Below are 21,473 nucleotides of genomic sequence, written 5' to 3' on the forward strand. Positions count from 1 at the left end.
TTTTATTAATCAACCATCAATCAATATAATAAAATCAATATGACAGATACATGGTACACAATAGAATTATAAATACAGCAATATTACAAAGTATGGCCTATATTATAGACTATCGGCAAGGATAATATAATCAGGATGTGCCAATCTCTCATAAGTATGTGTCCATGTAAATAGCGAATTGTTATTGAAACGACGCGTCGTCGTGACCTTACTTGAGGGCGCAAATAATTACCGCAGACAGAGCTTGACTGGAATTCTATATTGGGTTTAAATGCGCAATTTAAATGATTGACTTTATATAGTACCGCAAAACCTCTTCTACAAGCATATAGCGTTTTTGGTGAAAGCTCAATTAATATGAAACAACCGTGAATGTGCCAATACAATAGATTGGTCTTTATTTGCTTGGATCTGTAATTTATTTGCTCAAACTCAATAATGGCGCCTGGATTAATTTAGCTTTCATCAGAAGCACTCAATATGCTTGTAGACGAGGTTTTACGGTATCGGTATACCATTATATAACTTATTAAGTGCCGAGCTCGGTTGAAATGTAGCTAAATCTAGTAGTGTCAAGTTCTGCTGCATCACCCGTCTGGATGATAGAATTCTATTTTTAAAACATAGATGTGCAATAAGTACGATTTATCAGCATATAAAAGAGATGTTAACAGAACAAGATAAAGAATCGAGCAAACACTGATATGGCAATTAACTACATGTAACATACTGCAGTTACTGTCCGTTTTCCTATACACAATACACAGTGCTCTCACCATTGACGCGCGACCTTTACAAATAGTGTATGTTAGAAGTATATTGCATTTGCCTAGTTAACATCACTGTGTGAAAAATAACCGACCAATATTTAAACTATTCTCCAAACTTCTAGCAAATATATTTCTCTAACATGACCTAAAATTACAGCTAGGTTAGATGTTCAGAAATAGTCGCACTTTTCGTAGAATATGAGTGAGGGCAAAGCATAGCTAGCTCATAGCTAGCCAACTCCCCGTGTTAATTGAATGGAGATTTGACCGAAAATATTGAGCTATATTGGTAACGGACCGCTCCGTTCTGAAGGATGCCCCAAAAAACGGTACAAGCTACATTTAAACTATTCTATGAAATTCTAGAAAATATAGTTTTGTAACATGTCCTAAATTTTTAGCTAATTTAGGTGTTTGGAAATAGTCGCACTTTTGTGTTTTAGGAAGGATATGTAAACGACAGATAACACCAAAAATATGAAGAAATTATTTCCAAACCGTGTTAAGTCAACAATCATTATGTTGCTCATTTTCAAGAATGCTGGTTAACAAAAAGCAGGCCATTGTCTCATTTCGTGAACAAAGGTCCACATACCATTGTTTCCTTGCGTTTCCTTTATAATCAGTTACCCAACTGAAGCTGTATTATAGCACCTTATAGCGATACCGCACATATAAAACAGACACATGTGCACAACCAGAGAAGATCCTATTTAATCAGTTGAGCTGTTTCAATGAGTGTTATCTTGGTTTAATAGCTTTTAATGGGGTTTAAGTCCTGCAAAGGTCGAGATGAATTCTACTGTAGACATGACTGCATCATGAAGCAGTCGTTAATCTTAAAATACTGCAGACTGGCCCACGTACTTTCCAATCTTAGACACGACACTATAACATCAGTGTGACCTCATGTCAGCGAGACTTTTTTTGGTTCATTTGTGATTTTTCTCTAACACCGTAGTCACTATTGTGTGATTTTCTTTACTTACTTATAAAATCAATATTTCATGCTGGGAGCCAGATACCATATTATCTGGTTAGTGAAGATTGATATTTTTATTCACAGGACAATGAGGAGGACATGAATGCGTACACACAGACAAATAGGGCGCCATAATGCAAGGTCACGTGAGGTATCACATGTTTTTGTGACTTCAAATACTCACTTGTATTCATATCTTGTACATGTCATGCATTCATCCCATTCATCCCATCACCCCATTTCAGCCCGTCGTGACCGCTATTGAGGGCGTTTTTACTCTCTTCAACAGGTACGATTCGCTAAACTTATGACACCTTAACGTGGTGACCTCAATCACATGGTAGAGTTGATGTGAATTATTCATATCCGATAATGCCACCCCCTGCTATCGGTAAAAATGCAGTTTAAAATGGGGGAGTCATTAGGTACTAGTATACAAAAATAAAACTAAAACGGTGAGGGTGGTCATTGAGACTGTCACCTCTTGCAGATGCTGAGACACTGGGTTCAAATCCCATTGATAGAGCAGATGCCACGATTGATTGCAAAGAAGGCCCATACTCTTTTTTTTTCAAGTAGGAGGCCTACAATTTGTCAATGTGACACAAAATAAGTGAGAGACTGGCCGTTTGCTGATTTTCTCTTGACGCAACCCAAAAGCCTATTTCGTCCAATGTTATACTCTGTTTAACTTTGAGCGAATTGTTTACTCTATTATCTCTCCTTGATACCTTCTTCACAATTTATTTTGGGACAAGATAATAAAGAAGCACGCGTAATAATGACCTATGACCGGGCAGTCAAATTGAAATAATGATCCACGCATTATTATGTCATACTGCTGTTTATATTATTCAAAACACAGAATGATAAATTACCAAGCAGAAGTAGGGCTGTTATTGAGTGTTTAAATTTACACACGAGGCATTCCAGGTGTAAACATTACTATTTTCTCACTAATTTTTACTAACTTTCTTGTCGAGGTATGCGCGGCGACCTCATTCTTGTGCACTAAACGAACAGTCATCGTAATACTGTACTGACACAAGCGCTGGCCAGAAAGTTATTTAGCAGCCGACAGGTGTACTGCAGACTACGTCTTCAAGGAATCTCACCAAGTGCAACCTGGCGTAATGATTAATTTGCAATTAAAGCAATTATCTTAAACTTCTTGAGATGCTTAATTATTTTTCTTCACACTGGACTTTGGACCACTATCTTACAAAACGATTGGAAAGCAGCACTATCCGGATCGTAGTAAGAAATTGAAATATATTACAGACAATATAGCTCTTTGATATTAAAGATACTTTGAAGATGGCACGAAGAAATTGGAGAGATAAACTTGCAGACAAATGTCGAGTGCGCAATACGTACGTTAAGGAATTTATGGCGGAATTGCTCGGAACCTTTGTATTGCTTGTAAGTATATAGGACCCACCCCTTTAACTTTATTATAATAATATGATAATAAGTCTGGGGGATGTATAAGGTCAAAATTTTTCATATGATGGACTGCTTTTCATCCCAGCTATTAGATCTAGTTTACTTCGAGGACTGTTAAATGTCAAAATATTATCTTTTTGATAATTTCTCATAAAATTTGTATTATATCGCGAATTTCAAAAATACTCTTTGATATCAGAAGGATATTCCTCGTATTCAGAATGCAATTTGGGCATGGTGTGTCTGATATGCTCTCAGGTCCCACAAAAATACTGTGCAAACGTTGCTATCCGAGCCCTTAATGTCAAATAGGAAATTATAATTTTAAGAGCGTTCGTATAAAATATCGTCTAATCATAGTGGAAAAGACCTTGCTATATATATGTTTTTACCGCGTAAATTTGTTTACGTAGCGATAAATGTTGTATTTATGGCAGCTACGTTGTTATAACGACTACTTTATGAAGGTACGAGTATGACCTAATACCTCGAAGGAAACTCTAAAATATTTTAGCTCTAAATACCGTCAAGATTCGCCTAATGGCGCCGTGCAGTGTGCTCCCTGAATTACACAACCACAACCTAAATGTGCCCTCCCGTAAAATTCTTACCAGCAAATAAGGCCACGGAACCTTATTCCTTGTTCCGATATCAGAAGAGGGAGGTCTCAATTTGCACATGAAGTTTAACGGCAAAGGAGTCCAAGTGCGTCATCTTTTCGGTTTATTATTCAATTCATCATCATCACGCTCATATCCCGTTCATTTCTCTCACTTTCTTCATTATGTCCATGTACGTATCATGTGATGTTCCTCATGGATCGATCCTTGGTCCTAATCTATTTCTCCTGTATATCAATAACATTTCTTTTGGTTATGAAGAATCAGAGGATATATTATACAGAATTGTTATTGGTGACATAGTGTTTACGCAAAATAACAGAAACAAACGGGAATAGAATGTAATGAAGAAGGAGGCGGCCTATAGAATAGAATGTGTTAAACCACGGGGGTTCTTCGAAAATGTTTACACAGGGATGTGCCACACTAACTTTAGGATGCTGACTTTCTCTATACCTACTATTTGCTGTTTCTGTCACCCATCACGAGTCTTGATTTTGTAGGTCATATACTATCTGATCACTATTTGTACTATTATTTGAATAACATCTCATTTGATAAAACAAAATATACAGTTGTAAAGATAACCAAGTGTGCAATGACCGTCCCACTGCATGTACCTGATAAGCGAATACAATAATTTAATAGCAACTTCTTCTTTTCAACTATATCTTATTTACATATATCCATGACGGGGATATGAAAAATATAGTTTTAAAACTGACCAAGACTCTTCAAAGAAAAATAGGTAGTTATAAAGTGAGGTACGCTGACGGCGGGCGTGTGGTCGTGGTACATGGCACACGATCTACTTTAATAAATAAATAATAAATACTATAAATACTAGTACTTTCTGGACTTTGGTCTCATCCCGAACCGAAAAAAGTACGGTCGTTATAGTCGAAACAATAATAATAAATCATATAATATGAAAATGCCTAAGTAACAAATGTCCAAATATGAACAACGATAAGATTATATAATCAGTTTAAGTTAATCAAACAAAGGTCGCGTTTCGGAATTTTATAGTCCTTTTTTTGACTTGCCAATTATAATATGTTGAGTTTTTACCCACCCCCTCCAATTTTTACCTGTTTCATCCACTAGTGTCTCTATCTGCTTATGTATTATCAAACCACGAAACGACGTGCCATGTAAGCGATCATGAAATTGTGTGCACTTGTCCACTCCGCTCTTACGGTCTAGTCGATTTTGACAAGATGCCTATAAAACTTTACATATTTCAAGTCAAATTTGACGATAAATTGTGTCAGATTTTACTTTACTACACTAAGTCTCATGCTAAAATTAGACATAATTTTCGAAATTCAAACTTCTGATTTAATCCAGAGCCTCTCTATGGTGCGATACTTTAATTCTAAAAACATGACCTTTTGAAAACAAAGGGTTCATTAAGAAAGAAATGTTTGTGATTTCACCCTTTTTAATTATCAGTAGTTACCCAATCGAACCAGCTACCATTTGTTAAACTTTGTTGTCGATTAATCTTGCAATCTCTTATTATATAAAGAAGAATGGGTGATAAATCCTATTCATTTTCAAGATATTCAACATAATCCCTTATCTTTAATGAAATAAATGGTATAACTAGGTTTAAAAAGAGTATAGCATCAACCCAATGTTATCGATCTACAAAGTTGCAAAACCGCGCCAGATTCCATACTTTTATTCTCGAGATATTTGGAATTAAGTAACAATACCTCAATTTCACGCAAAATTTTCTTTACTATTTTGCACCATAAATCAGGCAGTGTCCATACGCTATTGTGTTTATGCTAATGGCATTACGTAATCAAGTATTCAACATCACTAATTAATACACATTTGTTTTGAAAGACAAAAGTACAAACTTGTATTCATTGCATGGAGATACACCATAGTTGCGGGAACTTATTGACCGTCCCTCGTACTAGTACATTTATTTTGTGTGGCGTACATGATTTGGCTTCATTCCATTAATAACTTAAGGGCTTGGATAGTTTATGGGACCTGAGAGCACATCAGACATATCGAATTGCATTTTGAATACGAGGAATGTCCTTCTGATATCAAATGATTTTGATTTTTTGAAATTCGCCATATAATACACATTTTATAGCAAATGATTAAAAATTGATATTTTTGAAATTTAACAGTCCTCGAAGTAAATTGTATATAATAAATCTAATGATATGTACTTAAAGTGTATGTAGCTGGGATGAAAAGCCGTCCATCATATAAAAATGTTGACCTTTTCGTATTGAAGATATAGATTTTTTGCCCCAAATACCAAAACATGTAGGTCTGTTGGGGAAAAAATGTATATCTTCAATATGAAAGGTCAACATTTTCAATTGATAGTCGGCTTTTCATCCCAGCTACATTTAGATATTTATAAAGTTTACTCCGAAGACTATTAAATATCAAAAATATAAACAATATCAAATTTTAATAATTTACCATAAAATGTATATTATATTGCGAATTTCAGATATCAGAAGGACATTCCTCGTATTCAGATTACAATTCGATAAGTCTGATCAGTGGCGTGCGCAGCACATTGAAAGTGGGGAGGGGGTGTTGTGCAGTTCCCCCAAATGGAGTCTGATTAGGAGCAAATTTTGACGTTTTTAACGTTTTTCCCCCGAATCCCCCGAATGACCAACAAAAGTGAGTCTGATGTGTTCTCAGGTCCCACACAAATATCGTGCAAACGTTGCTTTGCGATAAAGGTGAAGAGGTATACATAAACATGAATAAATTCAAGAGTACATTATTTTTATGTGTCAAAACACCGTGGGGTCATGTCATGGCTTCGTTCCCTTTAACAACTTGGAAATTTATTCATAAATAGCCTACACCTACACATAAAAATACAAATATATTTAAAAGGGAACTGGATAAGGCATAGATCGTGACGATCTATGGATAAGGCCAGACAAAAGACAAAAGGGTTGAGTAGGTATTGCGACCAGCCTCAAGTATCCGAAGGCATAGAGGGTCATTCAAAAAGTTCTGCGATCCCAAATTATGTAAAATGACAATAAAGGCTGCTTCACTCCAACAAAAACCCGTTGCTTTTTTGCAAAGATAAGATAAGAGCAGACAAGAACTGTAATCAAATCTAAAAGTTAAAATGCACTTTTATTTACTGGATTACTGGTCATCTTGCTGTTTGGCTACATTATTTGATGTTGTTTCAGTTATCTGTTGGCATTTATCATAACATTTCCATCTCGAGCTAATCTCGTAGGATGGATAGAAACATATTTTCATTTAAATGTTTTACGATTTGTTTACGGTTTTTGGTGTATCAAATCTTATTTTGCTTCGGATGTCACCTATACAAAACTCTGGAAAAGGTATCAATCTACATTTTGCCCTTATTTGTGAGTGACATTGGAATGTTTTGAATGCTACCGTTTGCTGAACCAAACGTTTGAGAATGGAGATAGAACTTATTGAATGACCCTCGTACAACACATTACGACAAAAAATTATTACAGGTTATAAAAATGCATCAAAATAATTATATTTGGTGAAAGTTGAAGTAGTTACCCTGATCTGATCAAAAATCCCGATAACTTGACACGAACTACATTTTGAGGTCCTGATAATTTTCCACTGTAGTAGGATCTATGTTTTTTATTGTATTTTTTTTACTTTTCAATTCAAAAGAGCAAACAAGGTTATTTGTGCTTGCCATCAGATCAGACCATTAGACCGGTCAAATTTCTTTGTATCACATTCAATAAACGAGTGAAAACTCTAATTAGATATAGGTCAAAAATTTGGAATTAAACACTTCAAATCTGGGACTTAAACACCTTTCGTTTAAAAAAAGGGGCAAGTCATCCAAAAGCAATACGATTCTGTTATTTTTCATGTTAAGTACATATCAAAATCTTATTAAACTCACGATTACAAATACTTATCCATTCACCCTACTATGTAAAATAACTTATGTCAATCAACCAAACCAAGTCTGTGTAATTGAAGCTTTCAGGCACACGCATGCACGGAACAGTCGCTTAAAGGAGTATTTCGTGATCCTAGCATCCTCTATTTATGTCATTTGTCATTAGATATCCACGAAAAAAACGTTTTCCCAAAATTTCAGTTGATTCCGATTTTGCGTGCGCGAGTTATGCATGATTATGTGTATTACACTGCTCCATAGATAATGCGTTGTAATTTCGTTCTGGTGCACCAGAACGAAATTCAAATTTCACGATATCTTTGCTAAACGAATTAATCTGCTAGAAATATTTTGTACATAAACATTATGTAGCCAGAGGTTTCCAGTGATATAAACATCTCTTTTTGAGAAAAGTGGGGGGATGAGGCTGTGGATCACGAAATGCCCCTTTAAAGGGCCACTTGGTGATCCACAACCTCATCCCCCAACTCACTCCATAACATCAGATACACAGGACTACACAATATTGGTGTACTTAAACGTTCTTGCAGATTCGGTTGTTTGACAAAGATACCGTGCAATTTGTATTCTATCTGTCGACATACGGAAATTACAAGACAGTGGCATGGCACTGCTCCATGGCACTGTTCCATTCTTTTTAGGCCTATGCGTAACTTCCCAAATTCAATGTCCTAATCAAATGACATTTTGAAGATAAGCCTTTTTTGCGCATATCTATTGAGCCACACCCTAAAAAGAGGATGTTTATGATAGCATCACGAAATGCACTTAAAACAAAATTATGTCATAAGTACCTGACGACAGCATGAAAATTGATATTTCTATGACACGAAATGAGCAAAAAGGGCACTACACCCTACACATCACGTGACATCAGAATACAATTTGCAATAAGCAAAACATTCCAAAAGGAGGCTAAAGCGCGTTAAAATCATGGTTAAACACGGAACGATTTCTTGTACACTACAAGAGTCCTATTGGGGCTGCCTGCACATATTAACCATGTTAACACCGCCGCCAAGGTACTTGGCTGGTACTATACAGTAACATGGGAGTATCAGTGTAGTACCAGTGCAGTACCACTGGCACTGCTGGTGGGTCATGTGCAGTAGTGCAGCATTGGTACTGTGCAGGTATTCTGTGAGCTTCTGTGTGTCATGTGCGGCATACCTTGGTGATGGTGTATACATGTGCAGGCGGCCCAAGAGTATGTTATCCCGGGATGTTATCACAAAACATTTGGGGTAAAAAAGAGGTGGGTTTTTTTTTACAAATGTTATTATTTTTTTTCAAAACCTGAACATTTTTGTTTAAATCAGCGTTACCATAAGATTCATGGACTTATTTCCTTTCCAAAAATGCGTAGCTTTATATCCTTGAATCGTCCTTGGTCTAAGACAGACATGGACAAAACAGCAGACGTACAAAGAAACGGTAGGCCTACTCTCAAAACGTAAAGGAGTGACATTTCACTCTTTTGAGAGTGAATTGCACCACTTGTTCACGCTTTCCATAGTGAATTTCACTCTTTTGAGAGTGAATTGCACCACTTGTTCACGCTTTCCATAGAGAATTTCATCCTTTCGGAGTGACATTTACTCAATTTTGTTTCTTGTAATAGACGTACAAAGAAACGGTAGGCCTACTCTCTAAATGTAAAGGAGTGACATTTCACTCTTTTGAGAGTGAATTGCACCACTTGTTCACGCTTTACATAGTGAATTTCACTCTTTTGAGAGTGAATTACAGCCCTTGTTCACGCTTTCCATAGAGAATTTCACTCTTTTCGGAGTGACATTTACTCAATTTTGTTTCTTGTAATTTCATTGCATTAGAGTAACCACTTCAGGCTATCTTTTTTCACTTGCTCGTTCTCTTTTATGCTTTACTCATTTATATTTAGTGAGTAAACAAAAGTATACGTCTTAGCAGATCATTAACGTCTGCACTCTGCAATTAATTAATTTTTGAGTGACTTCAGACCATTCAGACCAGTTTTCTACGAATACTTAAATCTAGAACATGAAGAGAGGCTTCCTGTCAACAGTTTAGAATTGAATGGGAACTTGCAGGTTCAAAATCAGTCCTAGTTATGATTAAGTCGAACCAAACCTTTCCCGTGAGTCAGTTAGCTTTCATAGGCGTTTCACACACTTATAGTGTAAACTCAAAGGCCTCTTTAAATGAAAATGGTCAGGGACCCCTTTTTGCATCAGCCCCCCCTACAAGTGTTTGTGAACGGTCCCGAAAGGTGTTCAGTTCTACGTTTTTTTTATTCGGTACCTGTAGTTGATAGAGGAAACAATCATTTAAAAGTTCGTTGGTATACAATATTGACAGAGTTTCAATATTCGTGATATTGCGAGTGTTTATACAAGCAGTATAGCGTTGCACCTAAACAGTATACAGGTTGTTGAAACCTAAAAGGTCCGTAACCCGATTGACAGCATCATCCCCCGCTTAAATTTGTTAAAGGTATAGCTTACTTCAACTACTTTTTAAATTATTTATAAATTGGGTTACTAAGGAGTGATTTTCCATGTTGAAATACTCTTTGTTCTTTACAGAGTTTTGGCGATGGTACTGTTGCCCAGGTGGTTCTCAGCAGAGAAGCCAAAGGAGGGTTTCTCACGATAAACTGGTGCTGGGGCTTGGCTGTCACACTTGGGGTGTATTGCTGTGGAGGAGTTACAGGTAAATTCACAAATGTACGGATTTAGTGGCGGATTTAGCGGGGATATCAATAATTTGGTATGTTTATACAAGAACAACAAGTGGCAGTAAGTATTTTGCGCCTCATCCAATCAAATGTATATAATCCTGGGTTCATTGGGGTTGTCATTTTGGTTTGGTTCAGTCATTTACAAAAGTCATATGATACGATATTCAATAAGGGATGAAATCAAAACTAGACCGGCGGTTCCGGGCGGTTCTGTCCGGTTGGAGCCGGTTTCTCACGCTGTTCCACAGCATGTAACGCCGGTTACATGCACCCCTAATGGACATCAATGTTAATAACTTTGAGACGAGGCACGTGTGCTACGGACTTTTAATTTCTAAGGAAAGGTCCTTTAGATTTGAGTGACTCACTTTCTGACCTGGATATTTTTCAACAAATCAGTTCTCAGAAATCATAAATGTACAGTCCCCAGGGTACAGTCACCATGCATTGTAGGCCCTATATCCATGCAAATTCCCCTTCTGCAAGGTATCAGGAAAACGGTTACGCAAGAAGGTCAGTTGCACGAAAGAAGTGAATGGACGGAAATATCAGTCAAAGATCGGACGTCTCCAGAATTTTAATTGCTACAATGAAGGTACGTGGTAAGTTTATAAAGGACATTATGAACACACAAGACAATATTTTGGTGCGATTCAAGGTCAACCGATGCCTTGTAGGCTAGAAAGTGACATTTTTAAAGTCCATTAGACCGAGAAGGACCTGTGTAATTACTGCCATCCGACACATCCATGAATCTTTCTCCGCCACCGTTTTTCTGATACCTTTTAGAGACCAGTGAAACCATTTAGAGACCATTGTAAACGCATCGCGACATGTGGACTAAAGTGTATTCGTCTCTGCATTAAAACGCATTTCAGCCTTTCCGCCATTAAGTACTGGAATATGCACATGATGTCACCACAAGTGACACCGTCCATCTCATTTATCATGTTTATTAGTGCAAAGAATATTTCCATTCACAACGTTATGCGAAATCGACAGGATATTGGATCAATATTTAACTTTTAGTTTGCGTAATTCTTTTCAGCAATGTGGCAATACCTTTGTGCAGGTTACGAATGATCATTTTGGTGGATCCAGGTTGACACCACTACATCCGTGGAGAAAGTTTATTATATTGGGGGAATCCCCAGATTAATCGGGCACTTAGTACTTATCACATACCTGATGGTCTGGTTTTAGAAGGAGTACCGATAGGGGTGTAGCAAGCGGCAGGGCTGGATTTACCTTTTTGGGGGCCCTGGGCCAGGCCAAAATTTGGAGGCCCCCAAACGTACCGCGAGGAAGGCATGTGCACTCAAGTGGCCAAGTTTATAGATTCTATTAGGACATATAAAACTATTTTAGCCCAAATTGAAGCTGAATTATTTTATTATATTTATATGAAGACAGTGCGCGCGAAGCGCGCAAAAATTTGCAATTTTTGTACCCTATTTTGGCCCAAAACATGGTGTTTTTCGGCTAAAATGGAAGATGCACACTGCACAGGGCAAATTTGGGGGCCCTGGGCCCGGGCCCATCTGGCCCTGTAGTAAATCCGGCCCTGGCAAGCGGTTAAGCGGGTGGACAGGGTGGACACGGTCCAAGCATGATAGCGGACTTCAGCTAGATGAGCACATGTTTATTAACGCGCCTATTTTTTTTTAAATATAGCCATTGCTTTCGCTATAATTTAACGATAACTTATTTTGTTCCACAACATTTTAAAAACAGTTTTGAAACCCCCAACTTTTCCTTTCTTCTTTCGTTTTATGTTTGAATTTTTCAGGTGCTCATATAAATCCAGCGGTAACTATTGCCTTTGCAACGATTGGTCGTTTCCCTTGGGTTAAAGTTCCGCTATTCATTGGTGCTCAAATGATTGGTGCTTTTCTTGCTGCTGCCAGTGTCTTTGGTGTTTATTATGGTAGGTATTGCATGACCAATTTCTCCAAACTATTGGCTTGGTTGTCTCTTGGTGAGAACTAAGAGGGCCAAAAAGCAAGGGTTGTGGGTGGGCTACTATGTGTGCAATAGTTGTGTTGGATATAGGAGAAAGATTGGCGAATAATTATTTTCATGGTTTTCATCTGCAGACGCAATCAACGCATTTGACGGGGGTGTGCGGCAGGTCGTAGGGGAAAATGCAACGGCAGGTATCTTTGCAACCTATCCACAAGACTACTTATCGATTTGGAGTGGACTTGGTGACCAGGTAATTTAGATTGCAAAAAGAGTATCCAAATTATAACTTATTCACACAGAAACTGCCGCAATTAGCATTCCGCTGCTGAGTATTCTGGACCAGAGATACCATCGCGCCATAAATATTTTTCATGATGAAACCAAACAAACATCCATCTAGGACACTTCAACATATTCCTAGAAATGCAGGAAGCTACAATGTCACTTACTCCATTGGTACATGGTGAGTGATGGCTATGTATGAAGGACTGGAGAGGCAGATGAAAGAGAAGAACGCGTATACCAAAAAAAAAATTGAGAAGAAGGAGGAAAAGGTACAAGAAGACAGAAATGAGAAGAAGGGTACGAAAAATAAGAGGAAGAATAGGATGAAGAGAAGGGGAGAAGCTAGGCGAATAATAAAGAAAGTAATTTTAGAGATGTGGGATGGTTTCAGTTCTATAATATGTAAACTAATATCAACTTATTACTAGATGGAAAAGTTGGACTCACTTGGCAATAATAATACTTCATTCTTTCTTTACAGATATTTGGCACAGCCCTACTTCTGCTTTGTATCATGGCCATTATCGATAAGCGTAACAGTAGTCCTCCAAAAGGTATGGAGCCGTTCATCATTGGTCTTGTAGTAGCAGCAATTGGCATGAGTTTTGGCTACAACTGCGGATATGCCATTAATCCAGCAAGAGATTTTGGACCAAGATTATTCACGGCTGTGGCTGGATACGGACCTGAGATTTGGGTGTAAGTTTATGCATGCACTGTAGAAATATTATTATTAATAATTTCTACAGTCCATGGTTTATGCCAAGTTTAGTAAAGTCCTCCCTAGGCGAAGACGAATGATGTCATCGCTGCTTAAAGCCCGTATCATATTTACCAAACATTGCTTGTCCGTATTACAGGAGCATACCGCGCCGCGCGAGTTTGAATGGGTATTACAACGGAATTACTTTATGCCGTTTATAAGTTGCAGAATCAGCATTTGCACCTAGACAGCGTAGACAACGCGACACGGTAACAATGTCATTTTGTCGAACTACCTCCTAGTAACGTATCATCCATGATCAGATGATAAGGGCAGTCCCGTGTGCGGATCAGGGTGAAGGTAGCCATTAGGGCAGAACCACTTGTGCGGAACAGGGAGAAGGTGGCTCTCAGGGCAGTCCCGCAGCACAACGATACCCTTTGTGCGGATCAAGGCGAATATGGCTCCTAGGGCAGTCCCACAGCAGAACCCCTTGTACGGATCAGGGCAAGGGGCAGTCCCGCAGCAGAACCCTTTGTACAGATCAGGGCGAAGGTGGCTCTGGCAGTCCCGCGGTAGAACGCCTTGCGCTTTGCGCATATTAGGGCGACCGCGATAGAACTCATTGAGAGATACGATCCTCGTCAACATGGTCAATATGTAATGTCCCCGTGCTTTGTGTTCGATTAAACGAAAGAAGCAATGCAGTTAAATCAGATTTGATATATAGAAACTTCTTTCTCGATGCTCTTCTTTCTCTACAGATATAATGACGTACATTGGTGGATCATTCCAATTGTAGGGCCAATCTTAGGTGCCATAGCTGGTGCTATCATCTACATCTCTTTCATCGAATTACATCATTCACCCGAAGAACCCCCTTTAGCTGAAACATATGGTAGGTTGATGAACTTTAAATGCGTTAGGTGTGTATAAAGGTTTGTATAGTGTTAGTGTTTTGTATAGGAGTGTGGATGCACTTAGGCTATGACATGCAAATGTACATTACGGAGATGACTTCATCACAACAGGCGTTTTACCATTTTATTGCATCTCAAATCAGTGGTAAAAAAAAAGTCCCTGTTATAGGCACCGATGACTCTTTCTATCATACCCCCGTGTGTGGATCATACCCGGGAGATTTAATAAATTATATCAAGTATAAAGATGAATTTATACTCATCGCTTTTTCAAAAATTCTTACACATGGGCAGTGTTTATTTCCGTTTTTAGAGCGTCAAACCGATCAATCGATACAAATCGCTGAGGCAAAAACGACGTCGCTTTTGTAGGAGTTGAAGAAATCTCAACTCCCGAGCGATGTCGCTTGTCACGTGAATTGCATCAACCAATCACATCATCCAACTGGATCGATTATTTAAATTAATGTATCTTTCTCGATCATTAACTTTCAGAGATGAATTAATTAAAAGCAGTAATTATTGACAGCAGTCATGATGGATGTTCTAAATATGTATTGTGTGGCCTTTTGATATTAATTGTTGTCTGCATTCGCGACTACCATGATAGGTATAAATGCAAAAGCGCAAAATTCGGGGATTGCCCATCGCTTTCCAAAAGTGGTGCATCGCAATCGCTCAGCGATCGAGTATTCAGCTTAGTAATTAACATTTTGCATAGTGTAGCCTAAGTGTTATCGTTAGCTATATAGTTTCTTATTTAAATAAAGAACGAAAGCTCATTGCCCCCAAATGCAGGAGGCACTATACGGGTATGCTCCCACGGAAAGACCCCTGTTTTTGGACAGCGCAACTCCCAGCTGAGCTCTTTGATAATTTTATCTCTAAAAGACCACTAAATTGCTTATTCCTCACATTTTTTCTAGGCGATTTTCAATCAGAAAGCTAGGAAAGACCCTTGATTTTGACCATTCGCAGCTCCGAAAGATGCCCTTTTCCCGATACACCGTCAGCTCTCAAATACTATTGAATACCCACAACCTCAAAACTCCGGGAAAGCGTACCCACCAAAAATGTGCCCGCCTCCTCCCCGGGGGAGTGCAAATGTTCAGAGTATCATAGAAAGACCCATCTGTTCCTATCGGGCACCGATAGCACTATAATAAGACCAAACTAAACGTTGTGCCCGCCTCCTCCCCCAGGCAAAGTGTAAATGTACAGAGTATGATAGAAAGCGCCATCGGTTCCTATCGGGCACCGATAGCACTATAAGTTACTTGACCAAACTAAACGTTGTGCGTAAGATATAGGAAGCTACTAAAATGTTCTTCAATTCCTTTCTTTTGCATAGGAATGGAAAAGGTTGCAACCAAAGAAGATGTCAAAATTGATCCGAATCAAAACCATGATCACGTAGAGGTGGGCTCGAGCTAATTAGAAGAACTTGGCCCTGTATCGGCAACAGGAACAACACAAGGATATGACTTCACAACGTATACATCATCACTTTCACAGACAATGACAGACCACGAATACATGGATTCCTTCGTGTATTTTGCTTTCTTGAGAGTGAGAGAGAGAGCTGGCGTACCTTTAACATGTTTCGCTTCAAACCCGATATGGACATTTATATAAGTCATGAAGAGAACTAGAGCAAAATACTTCGTGAAAACAAATGCAAGTGCCAGCAAAATACTGCTGAAGATTTTTTTACTGTCGAGTCAGCAAGTATTTGGATACTGTAACAGGGTTTTGTACCGACAGGCCATTTCTAAAAGGCCATCGTATTATATAGTCTGACGCCTTGCAGGCGTTTCTGTGACGACAGAGCATGTATGCAGCGAATTATTTTCCGTCACGTCTAATCGCATATAGTTTGAGCGGAAAATCAAGGGCCCTAAACGTCTGTCGTATAGGAAAACGCCAACAAAGACGTCGGGCTATATCCCGGGCGGTATTTTTTCCGTAGTTAACATTTGCATTGCATACGTCATGTACATAATAATTAGTATGAGGCTAGATTCCACGGTGTTCAGTTTTATTACATAAGTTTATTACCATTATTATTTCCTAGCTCTTATCAAAAAGAAAAGAAATTTATTCGAATTGAAATTCAATTTAATTAAATTATATATATAAGTTTCCTAACCCTAAACCTATACCTACTAATCATGCTAATAGGGTCACACCACGTATACACTTGTTTAAATGGGCTCCCTATCCAATTCGCAACCAGGGGCTATATCACCCTCTTATTGTATGTGATAATGTGAAGCTTATGAAGGCAATCAACGGCCCTGCAACGGGGGTGTTTTGGTGTGTGTTTTTTCACAAGTCTTAAGGTGTTGAAAATAAAGCCGATTTGTGTGGTAGGTATTCTCAATGATAACACCGACGGTGTTAATTTCAATACTCGAGGTTTTGCAGTCAGTAATTAAAATTTTAAAATTCCATAGGAATTTCTATCTCCTTTTCTCAAAACAGTAAAAAAAATGGGAAAAGCGACCTAAAGGAGTAAAATCGTCCTACAAAAAACTTAAGACCGAAACATCGTCCTGCATGCATTCCAATCAGCAAACACAAAAATGTTTTAATATGTTTAAAATCGTTATTTAAAAGGGCATTTCGTGATCCACAGCATCATCCCCCCACTTTTCTCCAAAAAAAAGTTGAGATTTTTATACCACTGGAAACCTCTGGCTACATAATGTTTATGTGCAAACAATTTCTTGCAGATTAACTCGTTTAGCAAACATATCGCCAAATTTGAATTTCGTTCTGGTATACATTGTACCAGAACGAAATTACAACACATTGTCCACGGAGCAGTGTAATACACATAATCATGCATAACTCGCAAACGCAAAATCGGAATCAACTGAAATTTTGGGAATAAGCTTTTTTCGTGGATATCTACTGAAAAATGTCATGGAAAGAGAATGCTAGAATCACGAAATATTCCTTTTAATGTGTTTTGGGCTTTGGTAAAAACGTTTTAATAGCATTATATTTAAATGTCGGGTTATAAAGGTCATGCAATAAAAACGCTTACAACGTTTAAATAATATCTAACAATAATAAAAACGCTTACAACGTTTAAATAATATCTAACAAACACTTTTATGTTAAAATATTTTGCAGCAAGTTTTTAAAAATGTTTTTGAATGTTATTATAACGTTAATTTTATACAGCCCGACATTTAAACATTCTTTCTAAAATGTTTTGTGTTTGGTGGGTTCTGTATGAATCAAAAATGTGCAATTGTTAAAACCTCAGGGTTGAACATATGCTATCAAATTGGAATGTTATAAGCTTAAAAATATTCTGAAAAAGGGTTCCAAAAGGGTTCTTCATCATACTGCAGAACTGTCGAAAATCCTTTAAGTAAGTCATAAGGGTGATAAGGCCCAAATGGGGGCGTATGGGGCATTTCAGTGAGACTGGAGCAATTTTGGATCAAATATAAAAGTTGACAAATTTTTGATACACATTTTCAAAAAGTGAAATTTTGGAAACAGATTAGACCTATTGTTAGCCTAGGCCTACAGATATATAGGCCTAATTGTAAAATGTATAAAACGGATTTGCTGTATGACCTTTTAAAAAAAATCGAATGTTTTCCTCTTTTCCATAAAGTTTAAAAAATATAGAAATTGTGAAAATGTATAGTTGCATCAGCAGATCTACAACTGTGATATCGAGGTCCGTTGATATTCAAGTTACATTATTTACCGGGTATTTATCTTTATGTATATATAATAACATGAATATAATAAAATTGTTTTTGTAATTTTGTAATACTTGAAAGATTATTAAATTCTTATCAAAAGGTGACATCTTGTGAAGTGTACGTACAGTATAAGGGCAAACACTTTTACAAAAACATGTGTTTTATAATTTGATTCAAATTTCCCGCCAGAAGAGTTGTTGTAAAATGTTTTGTATGTAAGTTCATCCGTAAGAATTTTGACAATTCTGCAATATTACGAGGGGCTGTCAGTAAGTAAGTGCACATTGAAAGCATACATTAATTGGTGTTTTGTTTTCTTGAAAGCATGTGAATATTTTTTTGACCAAGGAACACTTTTTGACAAAACTTGAGCAATTTTGAAATTTGAACCCTGCTGTATGAAATTTGACCCTGTTGACCCCTTGGGACATTTTTTACTTTGTCAACGAATGCCGGAGAAAACAGTTTTTTGATCGATAAACCAGGTTTCTCGGCGATAATCCAAGTTTTTCGATCGCCATAGCAGGCTAAATGCTCAATAATTTAAAAAAAACCAAAAAAACAAACAAACAGGTATTAAATAAAACCGATTCTCGATCGAGAAACCTGAATTCTCGTCGATACAAGTTTCTACCGATATCGATAAACCGATTGAAAAACAGGTATCGATAAACCGATTGAAAAACCAGGTTTCTTGGCGATAATCCAGGTTTCTCGATCGAGAACCAGGATGGAGAATCAAAAGTTTTTATGATTGAAAAACCTGGTTTATCGGCGATACACCAATAACCATGCAGTTTCCTTCAAAAATCCAGGTTTTTCGACCGAGAATCCAAGATTTTCAATCGAAAAACCTGGTAGTTTCGATCGAAAAAACCAATTCTTCACTTAAAAACTTGGATTCTCGTCGATATACCAAGTTTCTTTCGATAAACCAGGTTTTCAATTGAAAAACCGGATTTCTCGGCGAGAATCGAGGTTTTTCGATCGAGAAACCAAGTTTATCAATATCGATTAACCTGGATTATCGGCGATATATCAAGTTTCTATACAGAAACCAGGGGTTTTTTTTCGATTGAAAACACTGGTTTCTCGGCGAGAATCGAGAATCCCAGTTCGATCGATAAATGGATTTTCGGTGAGAAACCTGCATGGTTGTTTTTCGACAATATAGGGCATTCAGCTTGGCATTGAAGTTGGTTAGAAGTTGATTTCCAAGGGTGCACGATCATATCCCCTTTTCCGACCATTAAGGGATGAAATCAAAATCGACCGGCGGTTGACCGCCAGTTCCGCCCGGTTACCATTGTTTAGAATAGGGAACCGGCGGTCAACCACCGGTCGAGTTTTGATTTCGTCCCTAAACTTTAAATAACTTTTACTTTGACAGATACAGCACAGGCTTTCTTCGCCTTTTATATGCTATTTTTAATTGTGATGATACGAAAAAAAATGAAGAGTGTTCTATTACTAATTTTGTAAATAATTTGCGAATTTAAATCATAATTTGATATTGTCATAATTTGATATTGTTTCCATCATGTTTTTGTGTCAGTTCCTGCAGAACTGACACCTTTAGTACAGGTTTGACGATCACGTGACAAATCGAATCTGTGACGTCAATATTAATATCGATATCAATTTAAGGCTGTTCTAGTTAAATTACAAACCCATTGGCATTTTGGCTGTTCCATTTAATTTACATACTCAACATTTGCTTGTGCACTAAGTCCCTGAATTGATCCTGATTTGCATTGTCGTATAGAGTTATATTTTTGTACACAACAGGGATGTTACTATTGTTTTAACTAAAATGAAGCATACTTTTGCTTTTATCTTTCTTTGTCCTTTATTAATTATAAATTAGGTGATTTAATTGATATAATTCTTTGTTTCAGCGACCCAGGTAAACAGACAAACAAAAAACATCGGTCAAATCCTTCAATTTCTGTGAAAATTGAACAAATAGTACCCAAATCCCTACATTTTATATCTCCCTGTGCTATAGACAAATTTTATACGTCACATTTAAAATCATTTAAAATGACTTATAAATTGCCTATTTGTATTGTGTGAACTTTGTTTTTAAATGCCTGTTGGCTTCCAGGTTAGTTTCTCGGAGCTGGTGAGGTGTATCTGGGTGTAACTTTGTAGGGTGGTGGTAAGTCGCTGCCCTATAAGACTTGATGCATTTTTTGCGCAAAATATGCAAATTATGTAGCTAATTTGCATATTTAACTTTAAAATTGTTTTTGGTGTTTTTTTGCCATTTCGAAGAACTGGTGAGGCGTATGGGGATGTAACTTGATGAGGTTGTGGTAAGCGGCAGTTTCTCGGAGCTGGTGAGGTGTATTGGGGTATAACTTGGTAGGGTGGTGGTAAGTGGCTGCCCTAAGACTTGATGCAATTTTTGGCGCAAATTAGGTAGCTAATTGCAAATTTAACTTATTGTTTTTGGGTGTTTTTTTTTTGCCATTTCGAAGGACTGGTGAGGCGTATAGGGATGTAACTTGATGAGGTTGTGGTAAGCGGCAGTCGTAAGATCCGATGCAATTTTTGTCGCAAGATATGCAAATTAGTCACCGCATTTGCCTATTTTTTTTTATTTGTCGAATTGCTTTTGGCCATTTTTCGGAACTATATAGAAATGTAATTTGGTGGGGTAAGATCAGATGCTATTTTTGTCACAAAATATGCAAATCAGCCACCTCATTTCCCCTTTTTTTATTTTTAAAAACGCCTTTTGCCATTTTTCGGAACTGGTAGGGGGTATATAGATGTAACTTGGCATGGTGGTGGAAAAGGGGCAGTCTTAAGATCCCACGTGATTTTTGTCGCAAAATATTCAAATTAGCCACCTCATTTGCATATTTGTTTATTTTTAAAAGGCTTTTTGCCATTTTTTGGATCTGGCGAGGCGTATAGAGATTTAACTTGGTGGGATGGTGGTAAGGGGCAGTCTTAAGATCCCATGTGATTTTTTTCGCAAAATTTGCAAATTAGCTACCCCTCATTTGCATATTTTTTATTTTGACGTTTTTAGCTAGAATAGAAGGCTGACGCTGCGCCAAACACGTATGTAAGTGTATAATTATTTAATGATAAATGAACTACCACTAAATGTTCCTGTCAGTGTTGCAGTGCAAAACTTCTCATGCAATTCCATCTTTAACATTACATTCAAATAATAATTACATTGTAAATTGGAACTGACACCAATTTTTTTCAGGAATTCTTGTTTATACAGTCGCTACACTATGGCGAGTGCATTGTTGAGTTCAAAGCTGACCAATGAAATCGATCGTGACTTGTCGCTCCCTTTTCAATGCCTGAAGACACTCTTCATCCCTGTTATCATCAGTCATGCAGATTATTCTTGAAGAAATTTG

The 21,473-nt window shown here is 37.5% G+C and overlaps 1 protein-coding gene across 1 annotated transcript; it reads left to right on the plus strand.

Moving 5' to 3' along the window:
- The first annotated feature begins 2,305 nt into the window (after positions 1-2,305).
- LOC140158933 (aquaporin-3-like) lies at positions 2,306-18,188 on the plus strand. The gene is made up of 7 exons (XM_072182216.1): positions 2,306-3,174; positions 10,326-10,452; positions 12,270-12,407; positions 12,577-12,695; positions 13,212-13,429; positions 14,198-14,331; positions 15,705-18,188. Exons 1-7 carry the CDS (start codon positions 3,070-3,072, stop codon positions 15,785-15,787), a joined length of 924 nt encoding a protein of 307 aa, XP_072038317.1. The 5' UTR covers positions 2,306-3,069; the 3' UTR covers positions 15,788-18,188.
- The last annotated feature ends 3,285 nt before the right edge of the window (positions 18,189-21,473 follow it).

This window comes from Amphiura filiformis, chromosome 8 (genome assembly GCF_039555335.1).
Source record: "Amphiura filiformis chromosome 8, Afil_fr2py, whole genome shotgun sequence".
Taxonomy (NCBI): Eukaryota; Metazoa; Echinodermata; class Ophiuroidea; order Amphilepidida; family Amphiuridae; genus Amphiura; species Amphiura filiformis.